Source organism: Zalophus californianus, chromosome 1 (assembly GCF_009762305.2).
Source record: "Zalophus californianus isolate mZalCal1 chromosome 1, mZalCal1.pri.v2, whole genome shotgun sequence".
NCBI classification, from domain to species: Eukaryota; Metazoa; Chordata; class Mammalia; order Carnivora; family Otariidae; genus Zalophus; species Zalophus californianus.
The window spans coordinates 124,255,133-124,280,312 of record NC_045595.1 but is presented as its reverse complement, the minus strand read 5'-3'; the positions used below and the strand labels follow the sequence as shown (position 1 = coordinate 124,280,312).

General features: G+C 39.3%; 1 protein-coding gene across 8 annotated transcripts in view; it reads right to left on the bottom strand.

Annotated features, from left to right (window-relative positions):
* FNDC3B (fibronectin type III domain containing 3B) overlaps positions 1 to 25,180 on the bottom strand; it is a 342,488-nt gene that overhangs the window by 149,724 nt on the left and 167,584 nt on the right. For all 8 annotated transcript variants that reach the window (XM_027587529.2, XM_027587528.2, XM_027587526.2 and 5 more), the window contains one exon: positions 8,950 to 9,026. In XM_027587529.2, the coding sequence (XP_027443330.1) occupies positions 8,950 to 9,026 (77 nt within the window). The remainder of the gene's footprint in view (positions 1 to 8,949; positions 9,027 to 25,180) is intronic.

Genomic DNA, 25,180 nt, shown 5'->3' with positions numbered 1-25,180 from the left:
CTTTCTGGGTAACTACGTAGTGATTTTTAACTAAAACCGCTGAGAGCTAGAGAGGAGGATGGAAACAGGTACATCGTCTGTAGTATCCCTTTAACCCATCAACTTTGGTAAAGCATATAAGTGTTATAGTTGAGGGGACACTGGCAGTTATCTAAGACCTTCCAAATTAAACAGGATGCCCAGCAAGGTTTGAGAAACAGCTTAGGAACTGAAGAACCAAGGATGGGTCCTCAGCTGGCTCCAGCCCTATCTTACCAGGCTCAGCTGCCACAACCTGAGAATCCCACAGGGAGACAGAGGTCCCTGCTTGGAAAGAGCTAAGCGTCTCAAGACACTGCTGACAGCCAAGAGGACTCCTCCAAGCAGAAATACAGCACTGGGCACTGATGCTGAAGGCAAAATGGCAAATGGATTAATTTGGTATAACAATGAAGGTGACAGTAACAAGCCCTGTGATTTGCATATCATTTTAATAGCTTATAAAGTGTTTGGCACAGAACTTGCATAATATTCAGCAAACCTCTAACGTCTAACATAGGCAATGTCATAGTCCTCGATTCAAGGTGAAGTACTTTTAGGAGCAATTAAGTAATCTAACCTAAGGCCAGCGAAGTGCTTGTCAAGATTCATACCCAAGTACTCTGGAAATGCTGTGCCTTTTCTATCATATTTTATTGTACATCACCAACCTAAATACTAAAAAGGACCACATTTGAAGATCAAAAACCAAATCTAATCCTCCCCAATGTGCACATAAGCACACTGGACAAGTGAGAACAGTTATATCCACAGAGTTTCAATCAGTAACATGGACCAAATGAGTATTTCATACTAAATGGAAACGCTATCTTATGGAACAGATATTTGTCAGAAGACAAAGTAAGTAGAGGTCTGAAGGTGTAATCTGTGACAAACTGAGCTGCCTTTAATATATTAATAAAGATATCACTGCAGGAGTCTGCAGGTGGGTAGTGTTTGTTAGCTCAGGCAATCTCCGTGGATCTATGCGCAACAGAGAGCCAACCACATCTCTTCACTCTAGTGTCTCAGACACACTCATGCCCATGGAAACATAGACAGATTATTCTAGATTGTATCTATGAATTTTATGTATTACATTTACAAATGCCTCACCAGTCTGCCAATGGGCTCCATGGCACAAGGATTAAGAATCCGTGCTGACGATACTCAGATCCTATTTATCACAGAGCAAAATAACTGTATTACCATGTAAGTCCAAATTCACAAACCAGATGGATTTCAAAGAGTGTGCAGGAATGTAAAATCCACCTAACCTTGGTAAAGTTTTGTACCCAACAAGTTGAGCAAAGGTATTTTTCCAAGAAAAGCTGTTATATATGACACATGTGGGTTACTAATTTAGAAAAACAAATTGTTCAATAAAGTTAAATACAGTATTACGTGTATAATTTAATACTTATTGATTCAGAAGTCATTTCTACATGTGACACTGTCTCAACATTATTTTTTTAAAGATTTATTTATTTATTTGAGAGAGAGAAGTGGGGAAGGGCAAGGGGAGAGAAAATCTTAAGCAGACTCCACGCTGAGTGCAGAGTCTGACACAGGGCTTGATCCCACGACCCTGAGATCATGAACTGAGCTAAAATCAAGAGTCAGGCACTTAACTGACTGAGCCACCCAGGCACCCCTGTCGCAGTATTATTTTTGTGAAAATCAACTATCGTTTTCCTATTGAAATAAAAGATAGCATTCTAGTCAAAAGAATGCTAAACACTAAGTACCACACTGTTTTGGTATTGCTTATGGAAACTTATATTCTCACTTGGTCTCCTTTTTAAGGAACAAGATGAACAGTAGAGGTGAAATCACCTAATTGAGATCAGAAAAGAACCTCAGAGATCCTCAAACGTTTTTCTTTCCCTTCCTTCCCCTACAAGATGAAAATGACATAGCCAGCCAGCCAAATTTCAGTAAATGCCTGGTATGTGCTGGGCACCTTTCAAGGAACTGGAGATCCAGTGATGCACAGGACACAAAGGATCCCTGGACTTGTGAAACTTACATGCTAAAGGGAAGGAGACCCACAATTATCAAGTAAACAAACAAGTGGAACACCCAAATAAATAATTTAAAAATATCCCTAATATGTAAGTGATGAATCACTAAATTCTACTCCTGAAACCAATATTACACTACATGTTAACTAACTAGAATTTATATAAACATTTGAAAAGACAATTCCTAAAATCACACAAGGAGTTGGACACAATGTTTCCTCCTGTTAATCCTGTGTTCTATTATGCCACAATGTCAGGGTCTGAGACAGGAAAGAAATCCAAGAGAAAAGGCTCAGAAGAAACTCACACAATGCTTTGAGGGAAGGAACGTCCCTGGTACATTTCTTTAATTCAGAATTGCCAACCCTGTCTGTAACTCATTCCTCAGGCAAAATAAGCCATAAAATGAAAAAGAAAGTTGCTGTGAATCTGTTGATAATGGAATTAAAACAGAATGTACATATAAGTCCTCTGCTCTTTTCCACAGAAGCCCCCAACCGCCATGCACATACTCTGTCCATTGTGGAAATTTTCCTAACTTCCCATAGAAAAATCTATTCTTCCAAAGGACTTAAAGTCTTGAAAGAGATTCCAATTCTCTTATTAGTGGCTACCAAATGGGTCTGATTTTCAGACTGTCAGGGCTCAGGGCAATTCCCTATGCTGCTTTCTGCTCATCATTTTCACAGTATTGAAGGTGGAACCCTGGTTTAATCCCTGGTTATAATTATTGAAGGGAAGCGGTTGGGGCTAATATTTATAGCTCTCAGCTGGCCTGGCTGAGCAAAATGGGGAAAAGCATTCCATGGTTTCCACCTAACAGACTCCATGATTTCTTCACAGGGGCTCTGATTTCTGGCCAACTCTTGAAACAATCCCCACCGGAGAATGACCAACCAAAATTTAAATGCATTTTTCAACACATTTCTTGCCTCTCCCTGGTCAAGGGAAATGAAATATATACAATTTCAACAGGTACCGACCCACTAACGAATCCCCAAAACAATGAAATGAAGTAAAGTGTGTACTTGTGCTATAACAACAAAAACACTTACTTTGACTATATGAAGTGTTGAAGTTACATCAGTTAACCTGAAAAAAGAGTGTTTTCCCAAATGACAGAACATTAACTTGGATGTTTCACTTTTTCTTTTCATATGCTTAAATCTTTTGGTCTACATAACGTCTTCCCGTAACAGTTGAAAAATATTTCATAAATTTACTATGGAAGCATGGAAAATTAAACTCAAGGCATCTGCTTAAGAAATTTTTACACAGAAATTATTCATAAAGTTAATGATGAGGTTAAAAACACTGAGGAACACCATGGCCAGTATACAGTGAAAGGAAAAATTTGCTTCATACTGTGCAATCTCAGTATGTATTTTTAGGAAGGCAAAGTCTGCCAAAGTTTCATTGAAATTGTTCTAGCAGTCCTCAAAATAATATCTACCACTTCCTGAATGCCCACTGTGGACTACATACCTCACATAACATTTTTTCTTAATCCTTACCTCTACCGTATCACGTAGGCATTCGTATATGTGCCAAAAATAATTTGTCAAAGTTACACGGAAAGTAGCCATGGTGAGATTTGGTGGAATTTGAAGGCAGGCCTCTTCAAGTAATATCCATATTCTTCTAGGCTATAGTACTCGCCCTTACCCCAGAGTTTCAACCCTAATCACATTCACAATTGTTTTTCCCGAATGGCAATAATGCCGATGAGAGTTACAGGACTAAATGCTCTCTTATCTAAGTCTACTTTCTTATAGTTGGAAAAAAAAAAAAAAAAAACTTAGCCTCTACTTTCTCTTAAGTTGAAAAAGTCAGGTTACTTTTTCCTCAGACCTCTCTCAGCCTCTCATCAAAAAGTAAAGCACAAAATACACACACACCGTTAACACATAAAAACCTACAATATCAGAGACTACAGAGTTGAAATGACAAGACTCCATGGCTCTCCTGTCCTATCCCAAATCCACACTATCTTTAGGTTCATGAGTTCAGTCCTCCTCAACATACCCCCCTCCTAAAACACACACACACACACACACACACACACACACACACACACACACACACACACCCACACCAAAAAAAAACCAGATTGTGCAGAGCAGAGCTGTCTTTAACGCTAGATGTTTATCTTTCTATAAGATGATCTGTTCATTACTGACGTTTTATTTGATCAATCTGATCAACTTATCTTTAAAGCACTTTCAGCTACTAAATTATGTCATGAATGCTATAATCAAGAATTTCTCCATTGACTCAGATTAGAGTTACTAATATAACATCTTGAATCATTCACCCGCCTCCCTCTTCAGCTTTCTTCCAATCACGGACCATCTTGTATCTGAGCGGCTGGTATTTTAGCACTGGAAATGCACAAGCAGGCACAATCCACACTGCACTGGCAGAAGGTAATGTAACATAAAGCAAATATATACATCAAGGCAGGCTCCGATGCGGACTCCGAAATCACACCACGGCAGGAAACAGGCCATGAACTCAGAAATGCCTAGGTTGCAGTCCTGCTTCTACTCGGGACCTCAGCTTCCTCACATGTAAAGTTAGAGAAGTAAAGCGAGCATTTAGCACAGTGCACACCATACACAGTAGTTACTACCACCATCACCAGCCTCACCACCACAGGCTGGCCCATAATAAAGAATTAGGACCATCTTCCCCTCTCCCTCTCTTTTATAAAAGCTTTATGGAGATATTAATTTACATACCATAAAATCTATCTTTTAAAAGTATTTCATTCAGTGGTTTCTGGTATATTCACAGAATTGAATGAGCAGCACCACTGTTTTAATTTCCAGAACAGTTTCATCACCCCCAAGGAAGTACCATACCCATTAGCAGTCACTCCCTAATACTCACTCCCCCAGCCCTGGCAACAACTAATCTATTTTCAGTGTCTGTGGATTTGCCCCTGTCTGACATTATAAATAAATGGGATGATACTGTGTCTGGCCTCCTTCACTTTGCATAGTATTTTCCAGGTTCATCCACATTTGAGCATTAATCAGTACTTCCTTCTTATGGCTGAATAATATTCCACTGTATGCATATATCACATCATGTTTATTCATTCATAAGGCCGATGGACATTCAGGTTGTTTCCATTTGGGGGCTATTATGAATAATCCCGTTATGAACACCTCAGAGTTTTTGTGCTTTAATGTATGTTTTCCTTCCTCCTGACTATAGGCCTAGGAGTGGAATAGCTAAGTCATGTGGTAACTCTGTTAAACTATTTAGGCAAGTGCTTTGTTTTCCAAAGCAGCTGTACCATTTTATATCACCACATGCAGTATATAACAGTTCCAATTTTTCCACATCCTTGCCAACACTTGTTATTATCGATTTTTTTAACTACAGCCATCCTAGCATGTGTTAAGTGTATTTCATTGTGGTTTTGATTTGCATTTTCCTGATGGTTAACAATGTTCAGCATCTTTTCATGTGCTAATTGGCAATCTATACATCTTCTTTGTACAAATGTCTATTCTGATCCTTTGCCCGTTCTTAAAATGGGTTGTCTTTCTATTCTTGAGTTTTAAGATTTCTTTATATATTCTAGATACTAGTCCCTTCTGAAATGTATGACCTGCATATATTTTCTCCCATTCTTTCAATTCCCTTTTCACTTTGTTGATGGTGTCAAAAAGTTTTGATTGAAGCACTTAAAATTTTAATTTGGATGACATTAAATTTACCTATTTTTTTTCTTTTGCTGCTCATGCCTTTAGTGTCACATCTAAGAATCAACTGCCTAGTCCAAGGTTATGAAATTTTATTTCTAGTTATATAGTTTTAGCTCTTACCCTATGTCTATACCCCATTTTGAGTTAATTTTTGTATACTGGTATGGAGTAGAGGTCCAACTTCATTTCTTCTGCATTTGTATATCCTGTTGTCCTGCACCATTTGCTGAAGAGACTAATTCTTTCCTCTTCTGCACTGTCTTGGCATTCCTCTCTCTTAAATCCACATTCAGAGAATTTCACTCTTATTAGATACACATCCCTCTGATATTACTACTTTTCCAGCTGTCAGGTATTTTGTTCTCCACTTGAACCTCCAAATCTTCGAAGCAAATCTATGCTATATTCACTTTATTTCAGCTTGGCCCGTCGCTTACATTTAAAAACATTTATCAAGTACCTACTATTATGCACCAGGGAGTATTCTAGATTCTCAGATATAATACCAACGAGGCACTAAGAGTTCTTGAGGATGGTTATAGAATTGTATTGTACCTCATGCTGGAGATGGAGACAAAGCACCAAAGATGCTGAAAAAAACAGAACCACCATTTCTGTGTTGGAGGTTCCTGAAAGGGTCACACTGAGGAGGGCCATCTGAATGAGAAGAATGCACGGTTAGACAAAGAGGAGCTCTAGGGTATTCCAAGAAGAGGGAAATAATGGGCACAAAAAGTACGTAGTTGAGAGAAGCCCAGATATATCCAAGGGACAGAAGCTTCAGGTGGTAACAATGTAGGCCAACAGGAAAAGGTGACCCTCGAAAAGAGAGCAAAGTTAACTATTAAAAATCCATCCACCACACTAGAGAACTTGAACTCTGCTTCGATGCAATGTACACCCAACTCTAGATCTGAACGAGGGAGTCACATGTATTTGAGGGAAAGAACTGTGGGGACACAATGCAGAATTGATATGCACAGGGACAGACTAGCGTTGGGCACTTCTCAAATACATCCAGCTGGGAGGAGAATTTGTGTGTGTGTGTGACTCTTCCCACAACTACATGACAAAATGTACTTTGCTTCTTAGATCTCTTGGTGACAACAGGTCTCCTAAGACATTCTGCACTTGGTTCTACCCTCCTCGTTTCTTTGAAGGATACATGCCATGAGCTTTAAAAAGATGTTGTACAAGCATTCTACCAGTTTCTCAATTTTCTTCCATATTAATAATCCGTTTTACTCAGACATTTCACTGTCGGATATCATTAAAGAGAATAGTGCTACCACTGAAGGTCATTTAACTCTGGGCCCATCCTCCGATTCAGAAGCCCATCTAAATGAAGTTGAATTCATGCCTTCCAGATGGCTTTTTTTCTCTTTTCTCCACTCAGAATCCAAATTATTCCAATTCTACTCTTCTTCCAATATCCTCTAGTATTTTCTGCCACAATTCTCAGTTGAGAAAGTACTTCACTATGTTTCCATCATCGGTTTTACAAAAGTGAGTTTACAGCTCTGCTATTAATCCTCCTACTTGGATTTTCTATAGAAGTTTTTATAGAATCAGAAATATACCCCAGTATAAGCTTCTCTATTTTTCCTAGGACTCCCAAGAAATATTTTGCAATTAGTGCAATCCCAGCACCACCGCCAGCAAGAAAAAGCCCACTGCAGCTTCTCTTCACTGGAATGTCCCAACCTTCTAACTGCTATTCCTTAAATGGGCCATTAGTATAAAAGGAGGTGCTATTTCTGCTATCACAATTGTGAGAACTGTACTCGGTTCAATGGAATGAAACACTTCCTCAAAATAAATGAGCAGGAGACATAATGGAATTCTACATTTCTTGTTTTTTTCTGTTAATTGACTGGTGACGTGAACATAATCCATCATCACGTGTCCTGGCTGGAAGGGCCTGCTCTGCACCCTTTCTCCTCCCAGTGATTCTTATTTACAAAGACTTGTGTAAAACAAGTCGTTTATTTGCAACACTGGGGAAACTGGCCAACATTTTGACTACTCAAAAAAAAAAAAAAAAAAAAAGTCAAATTGGCTCACGTAAAAGTAGGGATGGAAAAAATGAAATTATAGTGGCTGCACTATGGCTCAGACAGTGAAGAAATGGCTAAGTTCTAACATCACAGGAGGATAAATCTTTGATTCCTGCCTGCACTTTAGCAATTTTCCTATGCAGCTGCCAATTTTTTTTCACCCTAGCAAAATCATTAAAAACTGAAAATTATAGATTTTTAAACCACTTCAAAAGCAGACAGAGGGACGGAGAAATAATAGAAAGGAAAAAACTCCAGAAGGATAATCCAAAAAATGTTAATGCAATGATTATCTTCTGTGGGTAGTAAAACTATAAATATTTTTTTCTCTATTCTGTCTTTTCTGATTTTTTTCTAAGGAGTATAGAATGCTCTTATAATCACAACAAAAGAACAAAATGGGCAGAGAGGAAAAAAAAAATAGCCAATTAGGCACTTGGAAAGGAAGCTGTCCAGGGAGAGGGGCAGGGAGTGCTCATCCTGCACTGGGCACAGGACAAAATGAAAGTAACATACAGACATCCACATTCCAGGCACCCTGAACACAGTAAACCTTGTCTAGTTTATCGTTTAACACTTTTTTTTAATCCTTCCAGTGTACCTCTGAAATTGCTTTTACTTTTTTAATTGCTACTGCTGTTTTCTTAAGAAAAAAGTCAAATTTCAGAGAAATTTAAGTACAAATAGCCAAGTTCTCACAACATACTCAGCAATTCACCAAGCCCAGGTGCAGCCACAATACAGAGAAATGGGACTCCGATAATAAAGGGCCATCCCTATTTGCTTTAACAATGTCTCCTTTGGTATTTTTACCAGTTAAGTCTACAAATTCTTTTTTTTTCCCAGCAAACTGTGGTACAGATGGAAGGAAATCTCTACGGCACAACCAAGTGTGAACACACCTTGGCTGAAGGCTGCCTGATAGCGCTCCTGTGCTTCTCTCCCTCTGGCTCTCTGGCAAGTCAAGAGTCAAGACTTGGGAAGGACCATGTGGCGCTACCAAAATGATGACAACACTCACATTACCCTAACTCAATTAATCTTGGAATAAATTTTTGAAGCCTCAGCATATATTCTCTTGGAACAACAACAGTGCCCATAGTGAGTGGAAAAACCCGCCCAGTGGTTTACCTGTGAGATATAACCTGGAGGCACATGGATGGGAGGAATGGAGCCATTGGGTGACATCATGGGAACTTCAGCAGGTCCTATGAGAGACAAGAGTAAGATATTAACCGTTGAAGACATACACATTATTCAAAATAATTATTGGCATTTTTAAAATTAATCTATTGTCAAAAATGAAGAGAATTACTTTGACTATTTTCTCTTCAATTAATTGGTACATCATGCCTAAGAGTTGAAATCATGGATGAAAAAGAATTCTCCAGCTGTATAAGTCAAGGGTAAAAAAAAAAAACCAAAACAAACAAAAAAACAAAACTATGAGCATCTTTATAAATATTTAATGATTCCCAAAGCCTCAAGTTCCATAAACCAAGGCTGCTTGGTTAAGAGTCATCTAACAAAGTAGGGCAAAATGGTTGGGTTTTTTTTTTTTTTTTTGCCTTTAAAAGAATGTATTATTGGGGCGCCTGGGTGGCTCAGTCGGTTAAGCGGCTGCCTTCGGCTCAGGTCATGATCCTGGGGTCCTGGGATCAAGCCCCGCGTCAGGCTCCCTGCTCAGCAGAGAGCCTGCTTCTCCCTCTCTGCCTGCCTCTCTGCTTACTTGTGCTCTCTATCTGTCAAATAAAATAAAATCTTTAAAAAAAAAAAAGAATGTATTATTAATAAATGATTAAACAAATAAATGTTTAAATATGTCCATCTCCTCTGGTTTAAAAAGCTCCTATACACTGGGTTTATAATTTTCATTTTCACGTCAATTATCATTCTTGATAAGTTACTATAACATACCAATTATTTCAAACAGAAGAAACCTTTAAAATATTCCAAATGAATTTGGTATGCGTCTCAGGTTATAAGGCAGGGGGAAAAATAGATCGTAATTTTCAAACTAGGCATAATTAGGAAGACTCATGTCAAATTTACCTGGATTATTTCAAAGTAAAGCATTCAATTAACAAGGTGTTAGTTTCAAAATATTAAATTCAATAAATGTTAATCACATGTCTACAGCAAGGAATAGCAAGGCAACACTCAGTTACCTAAGACATAGTTTGAGTTAATATTTAATTACAAAGAAACGATCATCATAACATTAAAATCAGCTTCTAACACCCTTCCAATGATCCTATGATTAAATGGTTTCCCTAGAAGTGCAAGCAGCTCACAGTCACTGGGTTTCAGTTTGGTACCTGGCTCCCCTAGTTAGCAACCCACTGCCCCAACGTCAATCCAAAGCTGTGTTTCTAGTTTGGGATGCGACTTCCTGGCTCCAAGTGCCCTGTGTTGTTTGTTTGCTTTCTCCTAATGTGTGTTGTGCTGCCGGCAATTAAAATTGTTCAGCTGTAACAAAAACCAAGAAAAACACAACACTTTCCTTGGCAAAAGAAGACAGATCCCTCCACCCAGTGCCGTATTTACATTGTCAGCATAAGGCACCTTTCACCTCAGGATACAATTCAGTGTTCTAATACTTTGCAGGAGAGGACCAGTGTGGGGTATAGAGGACTATCAGCAGGTCTTTAAGTATAGGGGGAAAAAAACAGGGTCAGGGCAGAAAAGATGCTAATATTCCTGTAAAACTCCCTATGATCAGAGTTCACTCCAACTCCATGGACAGTATACCAAGACAGCTAAACCATCTGATAAGTTCTAACACATACAAAACCACAGCAGTCGCTCACAGGCTCACACACCCAGTAATCAATTAAAGCAGAAGACGACAACAGCATGAGAGGGGGTAACTGTACGACCCCATTCCATTTTGAAGTAGGATTTAAACTGATACCTCCACCACCCACTGAAGGCACTTTCCAAATCATCTTCCAAATCCATCCTTCTCGTCAGCTTCAGCATTTTGGCTGTAGCCATCAAGACATTAGGTATTTACTAAATATTTTTACTCGATTTGACCCACCTACCAAAAAAAAAAAAAAAAAAAAAAAAAAAAAATCACAGGCAAGTATATCAGCCCTAGCCTGAGCACTATCTGTGAAACCCGAGGGTCAATGCACTCGGCTCTATAAGCAGGCGTCAAAACCATGGCCTCTGCCTGGGTTTCAGTCCCCAGCTCACTATTCATGCTGGTTGTGTGACTTTAGACCATTCAGTTAAGACTTTCTGAGCCTCAGTTCCCAACAGGCGCACATGAGAATAACAATTCTTACCTCACCAAATAGGGTTTAAGATTAAGTTCAATAATACACGCAAAGGTGCTTTAGAGCATTGCACAGCACAATAATCACTCATCAAAATGTTAATGATCTTTGTGATTCTTTCTTTCTTTTTTTATTTTTTTATTTTATTTTTTTTAAAGATTTTATTTATTTATTTGACAGAGAGAGACACAGCGAGAGAGGGAACACAAGCAGGGGGAGAGGGAGAGGGAGAAGCAGGCTCCCCGCCGAGCAGGGACCCCGATGCGGGGCTCGATCCCAGGACCCTGGGATCATGACCTGAGCCGAAGGCAGACGCTTAACGACTGAGCCACCCAGGCGCCCCTCTTTGTGATTCTTTCTCATTTTACTCATAACTTTTTGCTTTTTCTTGTTTGTTACAATTACATGGAGTACAATTTTTTTAAATAGTTCATGTTCCTGTAACCCATAAAATCAACACATATATACTTTGGACAATATTGACCTAAGAGGCAAACCTTGCTCATGGGATAAACGCAGGACAGACTGTGAACAGAAATGCTACCATCTCCATAAAGTATTGCTTTTTAATCACCGAAATATATACCAAACAAACAGTCTCTTAACCCCAGGCATGACCCCTAAAACTGTTAAAGTCATTTGTATAAAATGCTTTAAAGCATGTAGGACAAGTAACTGATTTACAGCCAGAAAATGTTTTCTTCCTGGCCTTGATTTCAAATGTAGCCAAATGACTTTAACATGCTTGTTCCCCCTTCCTCTTGTCACTGTCATCAAACCCTTTCAAAGGGAGTTGTGAAATATATAGTGATGTGAACATCACAACTGTGAACAGCTTAGTTTCGGGAACCCTACGTTCCTCGAAACCCTAAGGTCCTCTCCCTTCTGAAATAAACCACTGCACCCACAGGCACTTAGGAGTGCAAAAGCTAGCAAAATGAAATCCATTCACAATAGTGCTATGAGAAGTTACCCTTTTTCTAAATACTTCCCAATCAGTGAGTTTACTGCCTCTGCTCAACTGTTGTTTGTGTTTGAGAAGCTCCTGATCTTATTACAACCCTTCCCTAGTTAAAACAAACTTCTCTTCCTAAACTTCAAGGGTACTAGGTTTCTTTTGATTTTTTAATCGATACCCTTTAATCAACACACAAGACTTACATGATAAGCCTCTTAGAATATGGTGAAAATGCTCTCTTCGTGTTCAAACTAACACTGGATATATGAGGCAGGGAGGCCACATTATTTTCTCAAACAAGCCAACCTCCTCTTTGACTTTACTGGGAAATCATTGAACTATTAAACTTTGCGGTGGGGGGGGGGGGGGGGGGGGGGAGGGAACACCTTTAAACCTGACGTATTTGGAACCTCCTTTAATTAAACGCTCGTGTTACATATAGGTAGGTCTACAGAGATATATGTATACATAGATTAAATAATTTGAAAACAAAAGTAAATAAACATATACTTCCAAACTATAGTCAGATTTCTTTTTTGAGAAAGTAAGAAGCAAGCTCAGCTAGAGACCACATGAACTCTTCCATAGACAGATGAAAAATGTCACATGCATGATTTTTAGAACGGAAGTAAAATGTTTGCTAAGAGCCCAGTAACTCCATGAAAAAAAGGCCTTGAGAAATTTCATCTATTTCAGGTTTTAGCCTATGACTTCAAATGTCAAGAATTCCTTTTTTTTTTTTTTTTTTGCTGAACAAGATGTGAGACACAAACAAGAACTATGACTGTTTACAGTCATTAAAAAATTTAACTGCAGGGCGCCTGGGTGGCTCAGATGGTTAAGCGTCTGCCTTCAGCTCGGGTCATGATCCCAGGGTTCTGGGATCGAGTCCCGCATCGGGCTCCCTGCTCAGTGGGGAGCCTGCTTCTCCCTCTGCTTCTCTCTCTCTCTCTCTCTCTCTCTCTCTCTCTCTGCCTCTCATGAAAAAATAAATAAAATCTTTAAAAAAAAATTTAACTGCAATATACAAGTACATGGTCTAACATCTTAAAAGTCCACTAGCATTTGTTAATGAATTGATTTTTCATTTGCTTATAGCAAAACTTGAACAAGAAAGGTTGGAGAGCAGTTTAGTCAATCAACAGTAATTCCTGCAAAGATGCTAGGACTTTACTCCCACATCAAAGAGACTGAGGAAAGCCCAGTAGCGTTGTATTTTTAGGACCACACGTGTCCATGGAGAGCTTCCGAGCCCCTGCCAGGGCTGTGAGTGAGGACATTCTGCTTCACTCTGTGCTTCCTCTTGCTACCAGTGACCCCCAGACCTCACACACATAGATAATCCATGCTCTGATACTAAACTCAGAATATTCACCTATTCTGGGGGCAAGGTTAACTGGATTGACTTGAGGTGAGTGTACAAAAGAGGGTCAGAAATCTGAAAGTGGTGGAAAATTGGAATATAGGGTATAAACTACCATTTAAACTAGCTTTAGAAAAAGACCGGCTATAAATAATTACACCACAATTTTAGACAATTTTAAATGGTATTTTTAAAGCTGAGTATTCACCAATAGGTAAATAAGTAGTGAATAAATGGAATGTATTAGTACATTTGTCTACAAACGGGTACTTATGTGTCCAAATGGCTATTTGCACAACAAAAGCCTTTGTAGCAATGGATCACATTCTTATCTTGATACTTAAATATTATCTTATTCAAAAGAGATGTAAAGGGGCTCAGATAACAACACTGCAAGATAAAAGAAACTGAGAAAAATAAAGGCAAAATAATGATGTGACAAAAATCCAATAAACCCTGTAAAAAGTGACCATTGTGTTTTTCTAAACAGCCAAAAGAGACATTCTTGCTGGCACTAGTAGTCCTAAGCATTAAGTCCATAGCTAGCAGGTAAGCAGATAATTAAGAGTGAAAGTAATTATCAGAACAAATGGTCTAAATAAAAGTGCACTTGTGCTGTTTGCCATGGATCTAAGACTGAATATGAAATGTGAGGTTTTCTGATCAATCTGGTGAATAACTAATAATGAATCTCCAATTATTTATAGTGACTCAAGACATGTAGATGAGCTAAGAGACTGTGTAGGCACTTTGGGAAACTCTGACATTCTTAATTTTTTTTAAATTATTCAACACTGACTCATCTCACAGAGAGCTAAAAAGAATACAAAGAAATAAAGCAGGTCCTTAAAACACAGGTCCTGACCTCAAAGAAACTTAACATCTAGTGCAATGGTTCTTAAATTTTACTATATACCAGAATCACCAGGAGGGTTTCTTAAAATCTGGACTGCTAAATTCTACTTCCCACAGTTTCAGAATCAGAAAGTCCGGGGGAGGTCCCAACTATTAGCATTTCTGGCAAGTTTTCAGGTGATATACTTGCTGCTGTCCAAAGGGCCACACACTTCGATAACCTCTGACTTGGGGGGTTATAAGACGATAAGCATCCATCACTAACATCATATTCAATGGGTAAAGAAATCTTTCCCCCTAACATCAGGAACAAGACAAGAATGCTCACTTTCACCACCAATCTTTAACGGAACAACTGGCGGGGGGATGGGGGGTGCGGTAGGGGCGGTAGGTGGCGGGGGCAGAGGAGGCATCCAAATTGTAAAGGAAGAAGTAAAACTATATCTACTCACAGATGACATAATCCTATATGTGGAAAATCCTACAGATTCCATTAAAAAAATTACTAGAGCTAATAAATGAATTCAGTAAATTTTCAGGGTACAACAGCAACACGAGTCAATAGAGTTTTTATATACCAGCAATGAACAATCTGAAAAGGAAATTTAAAAAGACCAATTCCATTTACTACAGCATCCACAAGAATACCTAGAAATAAATTTAACCAAGGGGTGGGTGTGTGAAAAACTTACACACTTAAACTACATTACTGAAATAAATTAAAGACCTAAATAAATGGAACTACAGAACACCTAAATAAAGACATGGGATAAAGACTGAATACTGTTAGGGTGGCAATACTACTCATAGTGACCAACAGAGGCAATGTAATCTTCATCAAAATCCCACTGGTCTTTTTGGCAGAGATGGAAAAGTTGATACTCAAAGTTATATAGAATTGTCAAATGCCCCAAACAGACAAAAAGAATGAAGTTGGGCCTCTACCTGACATCACATACAAAAATTAACTGAAAATGGTTCAGAGACCGGAAGACCTAAAACCATCAAACTCTTAGAAGGAAACAGGGTACATTTCATGATACTGAATTTGATAACGGATTCTGAGATAATATCAAAAGTACAAGCAAAAAAGAAAAAGAAAGAAACCTGGAATTCATCAAAATTAAAAAACCTTTTGTGTAGACGATATTCTTTAGAAAATGAACACACAAACTACAGAATGAGGAAAAGTATTTACAAAATCATGTATCTGAAAAGAGACCTGTATCCCAAATACATAAAGAATTCTTACAACACAACAAAAAAACCCAAACAACCCAATTTAAAAATTGGCAAAAGGCTTGAACAGACATTTCACCGAAGAAGATGTACAGTCAACAAGCATGACGTGTTGAACGTCATTAGTCATTATGGAAACACGTATCAAAACCACAGTGAGATGCCACTTCACACCCACTCCTATGGCTATTCTCAGAAAAATGGAAAATAAGTGTAGGGTAGGATGTGGAGGAATTAGAACTCTTATACATTGCAGGTAAGAATGTTAAATGGAACAGCCCCTGTGGAAAGCAGTTTGGTGCTTCCTCAAAAAGTTAAACATCAAATTACCATACAGCCCATCAATACAACTCCTAGGTATATAACTAGAAGAATCAAAAACAGGGACTGAAATACATAAACACACATGTTCACAGCAGCACAACTGACAATAACCAAAAGACGGAAACAGCCAAAAGTTCAAGGACGAATGGATAAATAAAATATGATCTAATGCAATGAAATATTACTCAGCCATAAAAAGAAATCAAGTAGTGATACATGCTATGTGGATGAACCTTGAAAACATTGTTAAGTAAAAGCCAGACACAAAAGATCACATATTGAATGATTCCATTTATATGAAATATCCAGAATAAAAAAATCAACAGAGAGAGAACTCAGATTTGTGGTTTCCAAGGGCTGAGGGGTGGGAAGAATCTGGAGAGAAACTGGTTACAGGGTGCAGGGTTTCCTTTTGGGATGATGAAAATGCTTAAGAATAGAAGTAGTGATTGCACAACACTGTGAATTTACTAAATGCCAATGAATTAAAATAGTTAATTTGATGTTATGTGCATTTCACTTCATTTTTTTTTTAAGATGAGCATATTACCAAAAAATGCAGGGGCGCCTGGGTGGCTCAGTTGGTTAAGAGTCTGCCTTCGGCTCAGGTCATGATCCTGGGATCCTGGAGTCCTGGAATCCAGTCCCTGGGCCAGGACTCCTTGCTCAGCAGGAGTCTGCTTCTCCCTCTGCCCCTCCCTCTGGCCCTCCCCCTGCTCATGGCCCTCCCTCCCTCTCTCTCTCACTCTCTCAAAGAAATAAATAAAATCTTAAAAAAATGTAAGGAAAACTGGAGTTACTAATAAACTACCAAAAAGCAATGGAGTATAAATCTCCTAGAGCACATCTTCATTCCTTATACATTTGTATTTGGGAGGATGCGATTTCGAGATGCTGTGCTCTGCAAAGACCAGAAGATACATTCTCTATCCTCAAAGGACTGACAGTCTAATTACAGGGATACAGACATATAAACAAATAAACACAAGGAGGCATTTCAGGCACTGTCTAAATTTAGCAAAATTTTAAAAGACTGTCATCCCATGGACACTTGAGTAATTACAGAAATGAGAGTTTATAAGGCCCTTTGGATTCAGTAGAGTAGTTTAGTTGTTTCCAATTTTACTTTCCTTCAGGAGTAAAATTTGTTGATTCCCGAAAATGTTGCTGCGAAGTCATTTTCCCTCAAGGTGTAATTTTCATACAGAAGCCAGGTAGAGAGGGCACATTTCTGTGGCTCAGATAAGCTGGTCTCTCTTGACCTGTAACTACTCCTTCCCGAAGGCATCCCGAAGGCATCCTGCCAGAGAGGAAATAAACTGGGAAGAGCAGAATCTGAGCACTGCAAAGAACAAAAGCTGGGAAGCTAAGGAGGCCTGGGATTGAATGAACCTCACCACTTTCTAGCACGACCTTGGGCAAGTTTCTTAAAATCTCCCTCATTAGCACTTTTATGACCTAAAAAAAAAAAAAAAAAGGGATGACCAGGGGCTATTTTCAAGAGTTGTTCTGAGGACTGTAAGATGTAATGTATATAAAAATACCTAGCAGAGTGCCTGGTCAAATAATGGTACCTAAAGAACATTAACATTATGCCACTAGAAGAATTGTATGAACAAAATACTGTATGAACAAAAAGATTAATAATGTGCAATCATTTACCACAGAGACAAAAGAAGAATTCCAGTCTCTCAAGTGAGCAAGTTAACTGTTTTGTTCTTGACATTTTTTCTTCTAAAAACATGTTCCCATCTTGTAGCTTGGAAACAGTATCCTCCATTTAAAAATGTAATGCATTCAAGATATACTATTTATGATTAAAAAAAATAAGAACCAAATCTGAAAAGGGAAGGAAGGATGCTTTCTGGTTATCTACTTCCCCACCCTAATCCTCACTCTCTTTTTCCCAAATTACCTGTTATCTTTCCCTAATTTCTAGGAAACCTTAGAAAGTTTGGTGTGCCTAACTTTCAAATGTCCTGAGACAGTTCTAAATCAAAGGATCAGCTCTTGTTTTCTGAAAGTCGATCCTGTACAGGTCTCTGACATTGGCTTTATCACAATTTCTAGTCTGGCTCAGCCATTGTCCTTAAAAGTAGCAAGTGACCATAACAACAAATTGCCTACTGACTAAACATTCCTGCTGAAATCTGCTTGAAGTCAAACACTATACCAAGAACCAAAACTGACTTACTGATAGAATTCATAAATAATGGGTCCACCACCTCTTACCCATTTCAACACATAAGGAGGTGCCATGTTAGTTATCAAGTCTGTTCTGCCCACCTGAAATGCCAGTCTTTCCTTTCCAAATATTTCTCTTGGGACTTGCCTTGCTACTTAGCTGTTCTAAGGGCATCAGGAATTGGGAGACAAGGGTTTAATTCTCACATGAGACTAAACTTCCTGAATCCCAATTTACTTCAATTTCAATAAAATTGAGCTATCTACCCAATCTACCTTATCAACTTCTTTTAAGGCCTAAATGCTAACAAAATCCATATAATTACTATGTGATCAGAGTGCTCCACTTATACTAGTTAATATTTTATTGAATTCAATTCAATAATTGAATTCTTATCCTTATCATACGAGATGCTATAAGGAATTAAAAGCCACAGAGAGGATTTTACAACAGCTATGTTAGCAATAAACTACTATATATAAATAAGCAGCAATTGCTTTAGTAGAGGCCAAGAGCTCTAGAGCTGGACAATAAAAATTATCCATGGGGTAGGCAAGGGAAGCATACTGAAAACTCTTCAGTGATGGGCAATGAAGAGGGAAGTAAGTTGGTGAATCCATTCACACCCGGCATGATGATCTGACAGCCTTAGAAAGAACTTGATTTAAATTCAGGGCTTCAGAAATACAAACTAAGACTGTCAAAGATAGCAGATACTACAAGAGGCCAGGAATACAGCCCTCAACTCCTGATTTTAGAACTCTTGACTGCTGCTTTGTTCAGTTCAACAAACCTTTGCTGAACCCAATCTCGTTGCCAGACCCTGTGCAGGATGCCAAGGACACAATGACATTGAAGAGAACGAGCATTTCTGTTCTTAATTACGGAGAGAATGGCATGCAGCATGAGTAATGCACAGGTGCACCGAAGTTCGTGGGGGAGGGGAAAACCCAGCTTTGTGTCCTGCTTTTGGCCCGAGGCTTCTGTGACAGACACTGTGTATCTCAGCATGGAGTCAGGCATAGAGCCCAGACATCTCAAGCAGCAGGACTATTTGGTGAAACTGTAGTCTAGCAATACAAATGATTAAAGAATTAGGTAGAAGGCCCATGAGGAATAGTTCAAGAAGTTGCTCTTTGGAAACAAAACAAAACAAAAAACAAACAGTGGGCTCACACTGATGCCAAGCAGGACCTCCCAAGGTCTTGGGGCCCAGCTTTCAAGTTTACCTTTATTGCCTTACCCAAATTCAGAATCTAATTTACCAGTCTGCAAATGAAACCTATTCACTCTCACCCTGTTAGTTAAACTATCTAAATGAATACTAACATTCGGTCTGTCTTTGATTTTTAATGTCAGGTTTTAATGGCAGATAATCCATGGATTTGCTTATTTATACTTAAACCAGAACCTTATAAACTTCAAAGCTCTCAGGAAGGATACAAATACAACTCAACACCAAGAAAGGGCTTCTGATACTTTTTCTTACAAGTCTCTTCAAATATTAGCAGCAAAGTTAAAATAAAGGGATGAAAAAGGGCATTGAGCACTTTCTTTCAAAACCTTCTTCCCCGGGATATTTCCTATTACGCCCACCATTGCCCACACAGAGTAAAGAGGACCATTTCACCCAACAGCAGGTATTCCGGCTAATAACACACTCTAGAGGGAGTTACCAGGAACACGGGAGTCGAAAGAGCTGAGCCTAATTCCAGGGGAGCCCCTCAGATGGTCTTGTTGAGGGTAACAATTTTCTAGAGCAGAGTATTTTACATTTCCTTCTAGGTCCTAAAAGAAAACACAAACTGCTGTTTTTAAAGCATTAAAGTCTGTTAATTTTGTAGGGGAAAGAATCAGAAAGATTGTTCATTAAAAGCTGATAGCTAGGGATGCCTGGGTGGCTCAGTCGTTAAGTGTCTGCCTTCAGCTCAGGTCATGATCCCAGGGTCCTGGGAGCGAGCCCCGCATCGGGCTCCCTGCTCGGCGGGAAGCCTGCTTCTCCCTCTCCCACTCCCCCTGCTTGTGTGCCCTCTCTTGCTGTGTCTCCCTCCCTGTCAAATAAATAAACAAAATCTTAAAAAAAAGCTGATAGCTAGAAGACCAGCAGGAATGGGGCAGGACATAGTCACTGTGCCCTGAGTATTTTTTTAAAGGGGTTGCCTTTCTTCTCTCGCCAGCTTTCTCTGCTGACGGGTTGTAAAGGGGAAGAGGGATGAGTAAAAGGATGTCCACTCTTCCTCCCCAGACCCCCACTCCCAGCCCATCTGGCTGGCCACAGGCCCTCTCGTCCCAGGAGAGAGAAAGAAGAGGGAGCAGAATGCAGGCCAACAAACAGTTATTTGCATAACAACCTTGGGAAGAACTGAGGGGGCAAATGTGCACTCTATTCTATCTGAGCTCAGCTTCACAATTCTAAGGTCATGTTCTAGAGGGGCAAAGTTTGCAAACAGTACCGAAATTATTAACCAGACAATATGTGATTGCATTCCTTGTGGCTGTCTGACATCGTTCACCTTACAAAGGAAAGAACATTACAAACATCACCCACCTGAAAGCTGAATTACAGATAACAACGATGTACAGCTCTTTACCAACATATCATTACTCGATATATTGAGGGGAATGCAATTATCCATTGCTCTAATGAGGTTTACAAAACAAATTAAAGAGGATCCCTTTTAACTACTCTCCAGGTTGGCTCCTCAGCTGCCCCCTGCAAGAGTGCTTGCCATAAAGGAAAGCCTCTGACAACATTCCAAAGGCACTGTATTGACAACATCCCACCACGGTTTACTAGCTTGGTTCTTTGAACTCATGCACCTCAAATCTCAAGGCAAGAGAGGAATGTCTGAGATCCACCGAATAGAACTACCTTTTTTTTTTTTAAAGCACAGGTTATTATGGAAACGGGAAAAAAGGGAACTTCCTGTTTCATAAGACACCAATGACAGTTTACCCACCCACCTGATGCCATTTTCTCTCCAATCTAGGAGGCCACTCACTCAGTCACTCACAACCACCCAATGTCCGATTGGAAAAGGTCCCTCGAAACCAAGACCGGCAATCTTCTGAAATTAACTTAATTTTACAAAAGTGTTTTGATTGCTAATAAAAATTCTCTAAATGGTCCAGTGGCTGGGACCTAATAATGGGTTTTGAAATGACGAGTTCAATTTATAGTTCTAGTCTCTGCCTTACCTAAACCACATAGAAAAAGCCAGGAAAGTAAATCAGAGTTCCTATAGACCAGCCATGTTTACACAGCCTGGTGCTTTTACTCTTTTTGTTGGTATGGGAAAAACAAAGGGCAGGCTGAGGGCTGACAGTAAACAGCCACCACAAATAGGTTAGACTCTCTCATTTGAAGTCTGATCAAAGGCCCTCAGTAAACACCTCCGAGTAACTGTGGGAAGGCTGGATCACCCTGCCAGCTATTTTCTCAGCGATAAAAATGTGCTGACATAGTTATTGTTTGAGGGGCAGCAGCCTGCTTTATGGCATAAATACTTTCTAGTCCTGGCACACTGGTTCCACAGAAACACTTTTACTGAACAGACTACAATTTCACTCTTAAATATCAACCCTCCCTTCACTAAGGGGACCTGAGACCAATGAAGATAAAGGGTCTAGGCTTAGGGAAGAGGTTATCAGGAAGGTCTCCTCGCTGATTCACTGCCGTTTTTTTTCTAACCTGAAAAAGCAGCAGGCTTCTCAAAGAGAATGGATATATTGTGTTTTATTTTATTTAAATTTTACTTTTTAAAAAAATATTTACTTATTTATTTTAGAGAGGGGGCGGGGAGGGAGAGACAGAATCTCAAGCAGACCCATGCAAGGCTCGATCTCATGACCCTGAGATCATGACCTGAGCCAAAATCAAGACATTTAACTGACTGAGCCACCCAGGTGCCCCTGAGAATGGATATATTTTAAAGTTATGTCATCCAGGCAACAGCCAGCTCTCAGTTTGCTAATCAGGAATGGCCAAGACTATGCCTACACCGTATTAGGATAGGTAAAAGAAAGGGAGAAGGCAAAATTATCAACATGTTCAATAAAACAAAATACAAAAATACATCCAAATGGGAATCTCACATATAGTACGATCAGTGGTTAAGCAAGAACATAACCACAAACAAATATGCATGATATACCAAACACAAGCAACTCAAATTCCTTCAAGGTAAAATGTCAGGACTGTACCCCTCCCCTTGCAGGCACTCCTACTCAGATTGAACTGTGAGCATGAATTTTTGTCTTTTTCTCCATCACTGCCTTTGAGAAACCATTGTTTGGTGACTTCTCTTCCCCCTGATTTCACCTATAAAATAATCCCCATATGTATATATATACACACATGTCCTGGGGTTCAACAAGACACACCTTTAGCCTCATACTTATTATACTTATTTAGCCTCATACTCATACATTCACTTTTAGATGATGAAAACAATGTCAAAATATCTGATTAAAAATTTCCTGGCCACAGATAGGAGATCAGGTCTGTTGGGCAATGTGTGGCTGTGGCTAGAACAAAGTGAAGAGCAGATAATGAGATAATGGGAAGGGTTTGGGGTAGAAAGTTAACCCTCTCTTTGAAAAGAGGGGAGGCTCTAGACAGATAACCTAACATGGAAGAAGGGGTAGGGGGAAGCAGGAAGAGAAAATAATCTTGTGGACTTGCGGGGGCTGGTGGGTGGGGCGGGGAGGCCATGGCCACAAACCAGGCAGAAAACCACACTCAGAAAATATATGGCCCCAATTAATCTCAAGTGCATTGTTTTCCAATTCAATGTGACACATTAAAAGATCTCTGGTGACAGCACATTCATGATATTCAAAATGGCAACATAAAAAGAGCATCACTGGAGGCTGGTCCCTGGTTCATTTCAGCTTCTGAATGGTATTTTTTAAAGTTCTCCTCAGCATGTCCCCCATCCCCAAACCAAGTAGTGTTCAGTGGAGATATGGGTTCCAATCTGAAGGGCCTTGGGCAAGTCACTTAACTATCTATGTTAACTGCCGTAAAAGAAAAGGAACCTAACAAATTCTATGCTTTCTTGAAAAGTAATATGCTGCATGGCATTGTTGTCACTTCTGTCTACGCTTGCCGACTCTAGAAAACAGCCATTAGTTGACAATCCCTAAAATCCTTCTAGCTGTGAACCTCAAATGTTAGTTACATTAGAATCCCTGAGACTTTTGGAAATGTAGATTTCCAGGCCCCTTTTTCCTCAGGCTAGCCACCTCTCCTTTCCTCTCCACCTCCCACCAACCACACACTCCACTGATTTTGATATAGGTGCTCCATGGACCAGTCAGAGGAATAATGACCTAAAAAGAACACCATAAAAATAAATAAATAAAAGGAAGAAAAAAAGTCAAGCATATTCAAGATCCATGAGCATATCTCATCTACACTTACTTTAAAAGCAAAATTAGCTGGGTCTTAATTTCAACATAATGTTTAAAAGTGAAGAGGGAAAATAAGGCAGCAGAGTTCTATAAATTTTATCCATTGATGGGTATTTAACTGAATATCTTTCAACTAACAAAGAGGACTATAATTTGGCGAAAACTAGTCCTCCTGTTTTAATCACAATAAAGCAACTATCAGTATACTTAAAGGAAACAACAAAATGACCACAGGTTTTTATATAATACAGAATAATAAGCAGTATGAAGAAGCAGTCTATGTAATCATTGCGTTCATTTACATGATTACTGGCCACCAGTGATAGTTTACCATGAAACTCTACGCACCCAAGAATAGGTAAACAGAGCAGATAGGTAAAATCTTTATAAATGTTTTTAGTTGACAGCCAAAATCACAGAAATCAGAATTCTCCTGGGGGTGGGAAGAATCTTTTTTTTTTTTTATTTTTAAAGATTTTATTTATTTATTTGAGAGAGAGAGAATGAGAGAGAGAGAGCACATCAGAGGGGATAGGGTCAGAGGGAGAAGTAGACTCCCCGCCGAGCAGGGAGCCCGATGCGGGACTCGATCCCAGGACTCCAGGATCATGACCTGAGCCGAAGGCAGTCGCTTAACCAACTGAGCCACCCAGGCGCCCGGGGGTGGGAAGAATCTTAAAGGTTATCCAGTCCAGTTCCTCATCTAAGACTTGAACTGCTAAACAAACTCTCTAGCAAGTGACCAGAATACTTCAAGTAATGTAGAGTTCACTTCCTCAAAATGCAGCAAATTCCACTTTTTAGTAATCTTAATTGATAAATGGTTTTCCCTTTGTTAAAAAGAAAACCACAGGCCCAAAATGGCATCACTTAGGTTAAGGCCCCAAATCGGTAAACCAAGACTTAATACCTAAACTAACTGCAGTTTCAACCCCTCAGGAATGTAACCTTTAACCAGTCAGTCAGGAATTTTCTGGTCGGCACCAATAAGGTAATCTGTCACATGGGCCCTCTTTATCCCCCAAAGGAAAATGATGTAATCCACCTCCTAAAAACCCTTTTGTCCCCAAATGAAGGTGACCTCACCTGAAATAATCCCTTTTTTCTGTTTATGACTCCCTTGTCTTGGCTTTAAAAACCTTTCCCTTTCTGTAGCCCTTTGGAGCTCCCCTCTACTTGCTAGAGGTGATGCTGCTTATTTCATTAATCAATTAATAAAGCCAATTAAATCTTTAAAATGTACTTGGTTGAATTTGTTATTTTTAATAACCTTTTAACAAGCAGAAATCTGAATTCTGTTCCTAAGAGACAAACAGACTACACGTAACCTTGTTTCCCACAGAACAATCCTTCAGATACTTGGGAGAGTTAGATCTCATCAGGCCTCCTCTTCTACAGACAAATCCACTTGGGTTTTCTTTCTATGAAATGGCTTCCAACTGCATTCCCATGGGTCACTCTAACAATCTACCTTTCTATGGTCCTTTTTAAAATTAGGTTCTAAAAACACTGGTCTACCACTCCGTAAGTACAAGGTGTGGATTAGCAACCACTGCATGCTGTTGGTGGTTATGCTCTTGTTTAAACCACTGATTGTCCTGTATGTGAGATTCCCATTTGTATGTATTTCTGTTTGTTTGTACTGAAAATGTTGATAATTGTGCCTCCTCCCTTTCTTTTACCTATCCTAATATGGTGTATGCAGAGTCTTGGCCATTCCTGATTAGCAAACTGAGGGC